General features: G+C 40.2%; 1 protein-coding gene across 2 annotated transcripts; it reads left to right on the top strand.

Moving 5' to 3' along the window:
- Window positions 1–1,554: 1,554 nt before the first annotated feature.
- Window positions 1,555–7,464, top strand: irx6a (iroquois homeobox 6a). 2 transcript variants are annotated; one of them, XM_042488641.1, is made up of 7 exons: window positions 1,555–2,380; window positions 3,498–3,726; window positions 4,550–4,659; window positions 4,935–5,230; window positions 5,446–6,120; window positions 6,381–6,492; window positions 6,875–7,464. In XM_042488641.1, the coding sequence occupies exons 1-6, from the start codon at window positions 2,367–2,369 to the stop codon at window positions 6,485–6,487; spliced, it is 1,431 nt and encodes a 476-aa protein (XP_042344575.1). In that variant the 5' UTR covers window positions 1,555–2,366; the 3' UTR covers window positions 6,488–6,492; window positions 6,875–7,464. The 2 variants fall into 2 exon arrangements, with proteins under 2 accessions (XP_042344575.1, XP_042344567.1); XM_042488633.1 differs by having other exon boundaries at window positions 3,448–3,726.
- The last annotated feature ends 5,406 nt before the right edge of the window (window positions 7,465–12,870 follow it).

Genomic DNA, 12,870 nt, shown 5'->3' with positions numbered 1-12,870 from the left:
TCTTAAGCTCAAAAAACAATTAAAAAAAACATAAAACTGTCTGAAAATTGTATAGTCACAAACTAAAACCAGAAGTGTTTCTCTTATATTTTGAAAAATATATGTTTTGGAGATACATTTTTTTCCTTGTTCAGATATTTGATCCAGAACACTGTAAATAGCCAACAGACATAAACAGTCCCTTTTTACTTTTTGGCTTAATCTATTTAATCTATTCAAGATACAAAAATAGCATTGCAATATTTAACTGATTTTATTTTATTTACACTGTACCCATTTTAAGAGAGTTTCTGGTAACTTAACATATTTGGGTGCAGAATGAGCGGGCTCTAAGCTCAAGTGAAGTGGAATGCAGGAATTGAACATTGAAATGATCAACAAGTTGGGAAGAAATAAAAATAAAATGCATATTTTATTCAAAAAAATAACTCATTATAAGTTTGATGCACTTTAGTAACATGGGGACCAATGCTCACTGTTTAGGGCCAACAAGTTCCCTGCTGTAACTTAGTTTCCTGTCAGAAGCAACCAGCACTTGCCAGAACTAAAGCCATGGTTTATGTGTGTGTAAAAGTTTCTATTATTGCCTGTGAGTGTTTACTGCCCAGGCACTTCCCAGAGTCTGGACCATGACCACTCTGTCCACTCTATATCTGTGGAAAATCTCTTGACAGCAGATCTTCATCTCCTACACGCGGCTCTTTAGCGCCCCTCTGAGAGGAAGCCCATAATCGCAGATGCGTCTCCAAGGGAGGAAACGCCATACATCAGTTATGGGGAGGCAGGGGCGCCGAGAAATTTGGCACAAGGTATCAGTCGTGACAACGGAAACCTTACACAGCTCCAAATAGTCAGAAACAGGCAGATCATATGACTCAGTAGGACTGATCATCGCTGTCACTGTCAATACAAATATAGTGTGTATAGGGGGAAATAACAGACTCCCTCCCTCCCTCCCTGCATGTCCCAGCTCAACAGCACACAGGAGGGGGGCACAGCTTGTTTATGTTTATGTGAGAGAGCGAGAGAATTGGTGATGGTTGAGCTGCTGATCTAATAAGGCTTAAAATTATTTCGCGTTTCATTCACTGTGAGGCAGCATCATTCCTTACCCATCTTTCAAGTGAGCATCATTCAATTAAAATGCAATTCTCGTCGCCCCCATCCACGGATATTTAATTAGACTGGGGAGCAGGGCTTCCACTGTCTTTTTTTTTCTAGCACAGCTCTTCGGATTTCACCTCTAAGGCATATTTTCACTCTGTTAGTCGTTGGTTAAACAAGGGCATGTATCCATTTGTTAATTGATACAATTACGCATTACGCGTAATGGTCACGTAGGTCTCCAGGCGCGCATCAATCACTGGTCTATTGACCTGCCAAAAACCCCTCTAACCGTTCCTGCTGGGACTGCCCCTCTCTCTAATAGAGAAAGATAGAAACATCATCGTCATTAACTCCGGGATGGACCTCTGGCCAGAGAGCCAGAGGCGAACAGAGGTCGAGAATAAAAAAAGAGAAAAGAAGAAAAAAAACAGTCTTAGATGTGCGCATTCAATCAGCTTTAATTGTGACAGATTGTAAATAAAAGAAACAATATTTCTAACAGAAAGTACTGTAGTTTTACATGTTTGATTCCTATTTGCCTGAGTGAAAAGAAAAAAAAGTAATCTCTTCCTAAGTGTGTGTGTTTGTGAGACTGCCAAAAATATCTTTAATGTCTCATTTTTCCCTCCAACTTCACAAATGGTTTTCATATATGTTGCCATGCCACAATTTCATAATGAAGAACTATAATACAATTTTTTCCGACACGTTATCTCAGCAAATCGGTGAAGAGTTCTATTACAAAAGCGAGACAAGACTGTGTACAGTGCACCTTAAGAAAAACCCTGCGTTGGACGTGATTGGCAAAGACATTATTCTATCCTTGGTACCCTGCCGTTCCGGGATTACAGTGACGTCACGCTGATACCCTCGCATGGATGAATGCTAAAGAACTATAGAGCCACAAATAATAGCACAAGCAGAGTCCATATCTTGCAAGTCTTACGTTATCCTTTAAGCCTCCTTCAGCTAACACAACAACAATTTTTTTTTGCACTTAATGACGCTTAATTTCATTTCTTATCGGGTCCTTGGGGGGGATTATTCATTCATATAAAACAATCTGCAGCTGGTGCCATCCTAAAGTCTCCCTCCTATGAGTGAAGTCATCTATTATTGAGCGAAAGGCCGTGCGTGGAAATATGTGTAAGACGGTGGATTTGAAGTAGAATTGGTTGCAATCGATCAAGGGTGAAGAATATTGCTGATGGTAACAAAAGAAGCAGCTATGTCTTTCTCGCAATTTGGATACCCTTACAATGCAACTTCACAGGTAAGTCTCTGCTTTTTTTAATTTCTCCTAAGTGTTGTGTACACATGCTCACTCACAAAAATTGCTTTTTTTATTTGCATATTTTCCTGTTCTACAGTAAGAGCACTTTTCTCTATAAGAAACATTAATGACTGGGTGACTGCTTTGACAGTATTGACAGCTATTTTCGTGTGCTGCTTTTGTTGTTGAACCAAATATCGATGTACACGCACCCGTGTCCAATTACACTGAATTATGAATGAACTCACGTGTTTTTTTCTGATGACAATAGAGATGAATGTCACCTATTGCTCACCACGACGTGTAATTGGGCTGTAACGCACGCTGTACACACTCGCAAACTTTCTGTTTTAATAGGACATGTGGGATGTTAGACACCTTGCATTTTATAGAAAGCTTTTATAACTCAATTAAAGTAGTTTATTTACATTTTAAGGCGGTATCATTACGCGTAATGACAAGTTCGAAGAAGTTCAAGTCGACCAGGGGACAAAAGTTACTCTCACAGAAAAGTTGTCACCCAACTTTTACCTCGATAATATTTTTAAACTTTCAGCAAAATATACGTGTATAAAAAAATAAATAAAGTCGTGATTTACTTCACACGGACATTATTTTTCTAACTTTATTTTTAAACCGATGATAATCTGGAGCAGGTTACTTTTACGCACGGATTGCGCACACGTCTTTCCATCTTAATATCTATTGGAAAAAAAAAAGATAGAATTCAAATTTTCACTAAAACATAAAACGGGGACAACGTGGTGATATCGCTTATTTCAATGCAAACTTGTGTCTCTCAATTTAAAAATTCTCCGAAAAGTGACTTACCTCGATTTAGGGCAGGTCACAAGTTAAAATAATGACACCTGATTCGGGATAACTGAACTTCTGTGAACTAAAAGCGAGCTCGCATTTTAACTTGTTTTGGAGGTTCAACACTAAACTCAGTGAGCAACTTATCTCAGACATCTCATCGCCTACAGTCACTTCAGAGCTGTCACAGGCATCCAGATAAGAGCTGAAACAGCCAATGACCATGTCTATCCACGATTCTCTTCATGCAGTTTTTCGTGTCGGCAAACCCCAGTACGACTTGCTGCGATTCGATTTCCAGGTCGGTCTCTGACGGGACAGGCGGCTCCCAGACCGCCGCTGCCGCCGCCGCCGCTGCCTCCTTCTGCTGCCCGTCCTACGAGAACCGGATCCTGGCGAGCAGCCGGACGGAGCTGAACGCAGCGCTGGGGATGTACAGCTCTCCCTACGCCGCAGCGGCTGCAGCCAGCCAGAACTACGCCAACTACTTCCCCTACAGCACCGACCCATCCGCTATCTACTCCACCCTGGTGGGCTCACTTCAGCCTCATCTGATGCGCCAAGGGGGGGGAGGGGGGCTCAGGCTGATCGATCAGCTGGGTTTTGTTCATCAATGTATATCACACTGCAAACGTATCCGTCTCGACATGCCGTTTAATCCAGCATCCAGTCCTGTCTTCTTCCCCATAAAGCAAGTCAAAAATCCTGTCACTCACTGTAGGTGAGGGGAAGTGCTGTAGAAGCCACGCAGAGGAACTTGAATCAAATGTTATTAAGAAATCCTTCGTATTGTTCATCAATGTTATATATCTTCCCGTGATATATATATATATGTATATATATATATATATATATATATATAGAGAGAGAGAGAGAGACTCTTGTGTCTGTTCCTAAAGCAGCATTTGAAAAAGAAAATTGTTTTACTCTGCCAGAATTTGGCATGTGAGATGTGGAGTGGATAAAGGACTAAACAACTTGTTAAGTGGATATTTTTGCAGTGCAACTGTGACTTTTCCTTTCTTTATTCTCTCATGTTAAATGTCTGAAGTCAGCTAAAACTTTCTGTTAGTGGAAATATGGCACTTTGTACCTGAAGCAGTCTAAATTATTAAAAATATATATATTATAATTTAAAAAATACCGTTCTCAGATCATACATGGCATATTGTACTTTAAACCTGTAAAGATACATTTAAAAAAGATATACTGACACGGGGAATATTTTCACTCTTGGTTAGAGTGATACATTTTTAAATTTAAGGTCATAAAACAGTCCATTTCTTTATCATAATTTTCTAGAGAAATCTAAAAAATTCTGAAAAATAATAACAGCCTTCTTGTCTTTTACAGAATCCACAGTACGACATTAAGGACAGCACAGGCACTTTACACTCTGGCATCACTCAAACAGCTGCATACTATCCATACGACCATTCACTGGGACAGTATCAATATGACAGGTAAAATATGCGTTACTTTTTGTCCACTATGAGCGTTGGAAGACCTGCCAAAAACTATTCTACCACTGATCATTAAAAGTAGCCGTTCACAGGAGGGATATGCTGCATTCAGATCAAAGGTCAGAGTGTAACTCCACACTGATACCTGCATGGAGCGCAGCTGTACAGCAGGGAGTAGGGATATAGGATGTCTGAGAGGGTAGTCTATGATATCCTTCACTTACTGCACTAATGGCCTCTGTCTGTGTGTATTTGTGTGCGCGTCCCTTCTCCAGATATGGGACAGTCGACTTTAATGGCACAGCCAGGAGAAAGAACGCAACTCGTGAAACCACCAGCACCCTGAAAACATGGTTGTATGAGCACCGCAAGAACCCCTACCCCACCAAGGGGGAGAAGATCATGCTGGCCATCATCACCAAAATGACCCTCACCCAAGTGTCCACGTGGTTCGCCAACGCCAGGAGGAGGCTAAAGAAGGAAAACAAGATGACCTGGTCGCCAAAGAACAAGGCCAACGATGACAGGAAGGATGATTTTAACAAGAGCGACCAAGAGTGCGTCACCAAAGGTAACCTACTTTTGGCTGACAAAAAGTTCAGCAATTTAATTGTTAAACCAAATATATGTTTACGTACAGTAAATAAAGTGCAAAACAGTTTCCAATCATTGTTTACATGATTGAAAGTACATTTCAAAGTTTTCTGAAGAATCTTTGCCTCTTTAAATTTACAATAGGTAACTTTTCGAACAATGTTACCTAAAAATCTTATTTCCTCTTTGCAGATTCTAGTGATTGCAAGGAAGAGAAGGATCTGCATCTAAGTGATCTGGATGACATGGATGATGACGACTGTGACAAGCTGGACAGTGACAGCGAAAAGGCAACTGCAGATGAGCAGGACCTCCAGAGGGCCATGGCAGCTTCTGGAACCCCTCAAAAGAGAGACTGCAGCTCGGAGCTGCACCTGAGTTTAACTAACAGCTTCCATGCGTTCCCCTGTGCCATCAAAAGTGTCACCACCCTCCCTCCTCTCCCATCTGACTTCCTGGATCCAGTGGTATCCAAGGCACCCTCCTCGACCGGCCCTGCAGGGACAGTGTCCCTGTCTCACTTTGAGGCATCAGATAAGCCTCGGATTTGGTCTCTGGCTCGCACAGCGGCTTCGGGGGTCATACTGAGCCATCAGCAGCATGGCTCAGAGCTGAGGACAGGCAACTCAAGCGGAGACTGCCAGCTCCAGAGCGCCAGGCTTACAGGGGCTCTTAGTGGACAGTGTGGGGGCATGAGAGGCCTCCATGAATCTAGCAGTGTCACAAATACTGAGAGCCCCTTCCCCGAGGGCTCGTCCTTGCACTCTAAAGTCTATGGCACTGGCAGCTACAGTCACAAGGACCTCCAGCTGCACTGTTCATCCTATGCTGCACTCCCAGACACATGTCAGTACTCCAACATTGAAGGTATGTCATCTTATACCTGCAGCACTATATTACACGGTATAAAATGTGTCTCACATGTAGAGTTTTCTCTGTGATACAGACTGAGAATTCCTATTGTCTAGCACCTGAAAGAAAAACAGCATTGCCAACTATATTCTAAAAATGTTCAATGTGTTGTCAGATATAGAAAAGCACATTTAGGGTTATGAAGTGAGGAGGCACTTTCTGCCAACTTGCACCTGAGGCAAGTTTCTTAGATATGCTTTTATTTGGGTGTGTAGGATTCTCTGGTGGCAAAGCAGAGACACAGTCATCTGACCTCAGTGAAGCCTGCGGGACCGTGCAAAATGACAAGGTCACTGCGTTCAGACCAGTTATGAAAAGGTGAAGCAGGTGAGAGTCTGCACTGAACTGGAAGAAACTAGTGAAGTCACGACACACTCACTCACACTCACACACACACACTCTCTCTCTCTCTCTCACACACACACACACACACACAAGACACAGAAAAACAGCATTAAACACTCACAGGTAAACAAGGGCACACAGACAGTCATTCACTTACTTTTCGTACTAAATTTGATTTTATTTTTCTTTATCTAAATATATCACTGGTGTGTGCTTTATGTCAAAAGTAATTTATAATAACCATCAAAAAATGAGACAAAATGTGAACATTTTTTCTTGCAATCAACTTGGTTTGAAAAACCTTGTTATAAAAACTAACTTTAAATCTTATTTTAATTGCTGCTTTGTTCTTTTCCCCTCCTAGATTGCTGGAAACTGCACCACAATAAAAAAATGGGACATTTATTATGCACTAAAGGACACACTGGCCGAGTAGCGGCCTCAATATGACACATGGGAGCTACCTGGCGCTGCTGCAGTGAGAGCTGTCAAACTGTGGACGTGGCTATCATTTTGCACAACTTTGTTTTTATGGTGTTAAAGACTTTATGCAAAAATCCTACATGCAAAGGTACGAGAATGGCCAAATAAAAAAAACGGCCGAATTTGTGTATGGCAATCGTGTAGAGTAGCAAACCTATTTATTTCTCTATATGTATTTATTATTTTTGTTATGTTGTCCGTTTGTTTATAATCTGATGTGTTTATTTGTTGAATTCGTATCTCCTTTGAGTATTTTGTCACATGTTACGTTTTACTGTGGCTTCGTGTCATTTTTGCCTGATGTAAAAGAGAAAAAGCTTGTCGGACATAAAGATTGACCATAAAAGGACCGGATCCCCTGTGTTGCGCGTTGACCTGGAGGATTTTTTTGTCATTGTGTGTTTTAAACTGTGAGCTTCTTCTGTGTTTTGCCATTCGTGGCATTTTTTTAAGAATACATTTTTAGCAAGAGCTTTCGTTGTCTGCGTCATGCTTATTTATGGGCGTCCAATCGGCCAATTAAAACATTCGCGAATGTGCATTTGATCAAAGTTTATCATCTTGACTCGACGCGTAAAGGCGCAGCGCTGATGGAGGGTCATAATTCAGAGGAGGACGTGAGTGCAATCCACAAGTTGCGGAAGAAAGGGGGACATCATCCCACTATTGTCAGCATCTAATCAGAAGTGGCATCGAACACTTTGTTACTGTTCAGGCCGAGCAGCGAGGCAGGGACACAAGATGAATGCTGCTTTGTCCCCTGTGTAGCGAGCCGCTGCACTAACTTAACATTGTGTTAATTAAAAGGTCATTTGTAGGATCAAACCCGGCAGAGAAATTCACACGGTCCATCAAAGTCCCTTTGATTTGGCTGTTTTGCTTGCAGTCCATCTCGTTACATGGGCTAACTTTTGTGACTCTGCTACAGACAGCTGTAATAAGATGATCACTGTAGTCTGGGATGCGCGCTGACGGTCTGAAAAAGTTTTTCATCCTCACATGTTAAACTTTTCAAATCAAACAGTTTCTTTGCAAACGACAAAGGGGTGCTGTATAAAATAAATGTGTTTGCGATACTGATTTTGACGCACTATTCTGCCGCACAATCTAAAAAAAAAAAAAAGAAAAGAAAAATCCAGTTTGACAAGTCTCTAAAACTTATTTTACGAAGCAAATCGTGTCAAATAAATTTTTTAACATTTTTTTCTCTGCATAAGTCTAAAATGGAAAAAAAAACTGCTCGTGGTACAATTGAAATTGTTTGAACAATATTATTAAATCATTGTTTTCCTTGGCCGATTCTGCTCCCTCTCTGACTTGATCTCCTGTCTTGACTCCTGGAACCAGTGAATTATTATAACACCAGCTGGCAAAGATTTACATTTTATGACTAAATTTGATTCCACCCCAGAAACAATACCTGCAAATAGTCCTCGCAAAAATAAAACGCGATTTGAGGTCGTTCTTGTGGGATTATGTTTGTAATAAAAGTATTTCCCGTATTATGGCAATTCAGGCTCAATTCAGAGGCGCTGTGGTCATCCTGTGTGTCCTTGGCCAATGGCGGAGCTGTCCGTGATGCACGGAGCCTGGTAAATCCAGGAAAATCTACATCATGAGGATGAGGAAGGTCAGGAATAATAACTTAGGCCTATTTAGATTTTTTTTTTTTCCCAGTTCAATTTTTCTTTCTGTGTTAATCTGGGACCCAATAAATGATCTGCGTGAGGCTGAAGGTAAAAACAAATATATATATATTTTAACATAGCCTATAATAATAAAATTTAATAGATCTATTATAAAGGTCTGAATATCTAATGGCTGATAATGTTTTCCTTTTATAATCAATAAAGAGGACACATTAAAGTGATTGGCATCCTTGATGAAGGTCAAATGAATGAATAAAAAAAAAACATTAGATCAAATTTTCAGCAAAATGTGAGGAGGAAACCACTCCACCTGATGAGGCCAAATTACGTCTCATCATGATATGATGTGTCTCCATCAGTCAGTAGGCCGATACTGTAACAGTCCGCCTGTTAGTGACAAGCTGCTAACAGGGAGCCTCTCCTCTCCTCCTCCTCAGCACTAATCAGTCATGATGCCTGATGCAATGCTCTTTACGTTCAAATGTGGGGTAGGTGTGTATCAAATATTTACAACCAAATTTAATTAAATCGGACCCTGTTATAAAAAAAGCCCTTATGCTATTGAAGGTAATGATGCATGCGCAATGGGATTACCACCATGGCGATGTACCTGGGGGAAAGCATAGATAATGGCCATGATGGGCTCATATAGCAGCATGTGCCTGAAGCAGCTAACAGGTCAATTAGTCTACAGTGTATGGTGTTTTACATATGGCTAAAGCAGCTGAGACATATCAGAAAGCTGTATAGAGAAGCTGCTCTGGATGGATCAAAAACCACATCTGTGATCTGGGTAGAAAAAACATTTCAATAAATGAAATGAAATAACATAATGAATATATATTCATCACAATTCTGGGTTGTTTTTTTTTTGTTTTTTTTTTTTTGGTGGTGGTGGACCCAGGGGGAGGGGACAAACACAAGGCACTCTGTGACATCTTTAATCTGAGGCCAGACAAGGAATCTGTGGCAAACTACAACGTTACAGAATAATAAGTACCTTAGGTAGCCTATATATGCACAACTGAATCTCCTTAATACAGGCTTGCCTCTTGGTAAATTACATTTTTCATTAGGGGAGGGGGGAAAGATGGTGAGTGCTTATGAGAGCATGTTTGCATAATCCAAAACAGATTTTAGATAATCTGTGAATGAGGCACAAATATGCAAAAAAAAAAAAAAAAAAAAAAAAGGAAAACAAGCTACAGTCAACATGGATACTTGAATGAGGTTTGACATTATTAATCTGTGACCGTCCCTTGTGAGGATACAAAGGGTGTCTTATGCTTATATGTCTGTTATTATCAAACACTTCCGTAAGTGTACAGTCAGTCAACCCCCCTACCCCTCCTCTACTGTCATGGGGCTTTGATTCTGTGGGCCAACTTGCTGCTCACACCCTATGCTCTTTTCAAGTCAGCAGGCCAGCTGACTGTCAGAAACCACAGGTGTTCTTAAATTCATTGTTTAGAGTATATGTACTCCCATATCCTCACTTTCAAGCAAAGAGTACTGTGTAACATTCACAATATCAACTCAGAAAAGTGAATCATTTCAGCGAACTGAAAGAAACTTTATACCCCTGAGAGCTGCAAGGTAATAATTCTTATTTATTGTAAGTCTTGTAGGTCACCTTTAGGGGGAACTACGCCCCTTTTTAAAAAGTCATACATGTTATTTCTATCATCTAAAACAGTTCAAAAATATTAGTAAACTTAAACAAATCTTCCAAAACCCAAAGCTTGTGTGCCCAAACTCAAACTTGTGATGTCATGAGGATGTAAAGTCTGGAGCTGTGAATTGGGAAAGATCACAGGAATATTCTGAATATGTGGATACATTTTCTGTTTAAGAACCGAGGACACTACAATATAATAAAGCTCATTTGGTATAAAAAAGAGAAAAAAGACATTCCTTGGGTCCACAAAATTAAGCTCCCATTTACTTGTCTATGGAGCAGCTCCAGACCTCATACTTGATGACAATTTTGAGACTTAATTTTTTCATTCCTGGCTTTTAGAGAGTAGGTTATGTTCACAAATATTGAATGAACTTTCCTTGACTATGGCAATAACATATTTTAATTATTCATTTAGGTGTTTTTCCCCTTTAAACCTTTTTCCCTCTTTGTTGTGCAATATAAATGTTTTCAAATACCAGACAGAGAGTAGGAATAATATTACTTATCAGTCTGTAAATTTAACACAAATCTTTCAAATCAGTATAAAAAACAATGTGTTATTACATGCAATGGCCTTTACATGCCTTCGGATGTATACAAAGCACATTCATTGCCAAGGCAGTGTCAAATGAGATGAACTACAGTGACACTTTAAATTGAGTTTGCAAGTCATATTTTAATAATTTATGCATGAAATCCTTGCTTAGAATATCATATCAAAGGGGGGTCCATAGTTCAATGTGAGTTTTTAGCAACAAATATTGTCGCCCCATTTGATGTCTATATATTTGTCTATCCTAGACTGTATAAATAATGGACATAGCTAACATGATGTCAACATTGGTTTGTGGACTGCCATTTTAAAGCCTCAAGTTCGGCATTTTGGCTGTTGCAATGTTGGTTTTTTGGAGCCAGAAGTGACCATATTTGGATGAAAGGCTGGAGCTGTGGGGGAGCGAGGGGTGGAAATTACTGAGAAGCTGAGGACACTATCGGCAGATAGCCTGCACCTCAAGAGGCCACGCCCTTAAATATGCACAACTTTAAGCTTTAATAAAATGTAAAAGAGTGAATATTATATATTTTTTCAAATCACTTCCTGTTGAGTTATTATGAATTCAAAAATTAGCTACAGAGACCAACGTTGTTTTTTTTTTTTGTTTGTTTTTTTTTTTTTTTTAATCAGGCTGTAAGCATATTTATTTCTGCTGCAAAGATGGGCATTTTAACATGCAGGTTAATGGGAATTTACTCTGATTTAGGGCCAGCCTCAAGTGGCCACATGATGAATTGCAGTTTTTGCCACTTCCGCATTGTCTTCATTTTTCAGCCTAGGAGGCTACTGCTTGGTCCTTTTGAATAAAGGAAAAACACCGAAAAAATCTTTCAAAGAAAAGGAAAAAAAGAATATCAAGTTCAAATGTTTACTTAATAATAAAGTAAGGGTTTTGTATCTCAGCACAGAAAACTGGTTGGTACTAAATATACAAGTAATTTAAAATGTGAAATATACTGCACATTTAAAACAGAATAATGAGATAAGGACAACCCATCCATGTATCCTCGTTTTATGCATTTATTGTTTTACTGCTATTTCTGTTATTAACCGCAATCTCAAAGGGGCTGAGTTTAACAATGACTGTTACTGTGGTATGTTGTGTGATATAATGATATAGGTCAATGAGGGGTTAACTTCTGACAAAGCACTGCCAGGAACATCCATCCCATGTGCACTTTACATTCGGGCCCCCACTTAATGAGCATGTGCCTGGGACGTAGAAGAATATGAATGATTCTGACACGATAGCAATGGCCTCTTCGTATTAAATAGGAGCCATAATAACAACAACAACATCGCAAACAATAATTTGCCCTCTAGTTTTGACAAAAGAGGCAGCATGGAGGTGCCATTTGATGTGTCCCACGCTGGGCAGCTAAGGCTCATAAAACAAAGTCTTTGTACCAGTGGCTCAGAGTTCAGATGAGGGGGACAATATACACACTTCATTACATTTTGTCAAAAGGCGCAATGAAATGTGTGTGGGACATTGTGTCTGTGCATGTCTCCCTCCATGGAATTTCTGATTGCCGATGTTGCTACAAGGTCTCCGCTAATGAGTTTTGTCAAAGACAATTATGGACTTGGTGGAATGGCCAGAGAGGGGATGAAAAGCTGGCTTTGTGCGGTTTGGGTAGATGTGGCATTGCGACCCCTGCTTCTTTCTATACCCTGTGCTTGACCTGTGCTGTTCGTGTCCGGAAAAAAAATGCAGGCCTCCATTCCATCGGCATGGCTATACTTTAGGGAGAGTGATCTGCTCCAGCACCTTTGCCCTTTTTATGCATGTCCCCAGCTGGACCCCAGTGAACCAGGCCGGAGAACAGCACAGAGTGATGTGCCATTTCCCAGGGCCTTGTTTCTTTGTAGACCTCGTTCCTTTTAGAATAAGTAGGCTCTTGGAGTTTTCTCTGGCCTTAAAGTCTTGTAACCGAATTCCACATTTCTTTTTCACCTCTCGTTTTAGATCACTAACAGTCTTTTACTGC

Source organism: Plectropomus leopardus, chromosome 1 (assembly GCF_008729295.1).
Source record: "Plectropomus leopardus isolate mb chromosome 1, YSFRI_Pleo_2.0, whole genome shotgun sequence".
Lineage (NCBI taxonomy): Eukaryota > Metazoa > Chordata > Actinopteri > Perciformes > Serranidae > Plectropomus > Plectropomus leopardus.
This window is presented reverse-complemented; position numbering and strand designations above follow the sequence as displayed.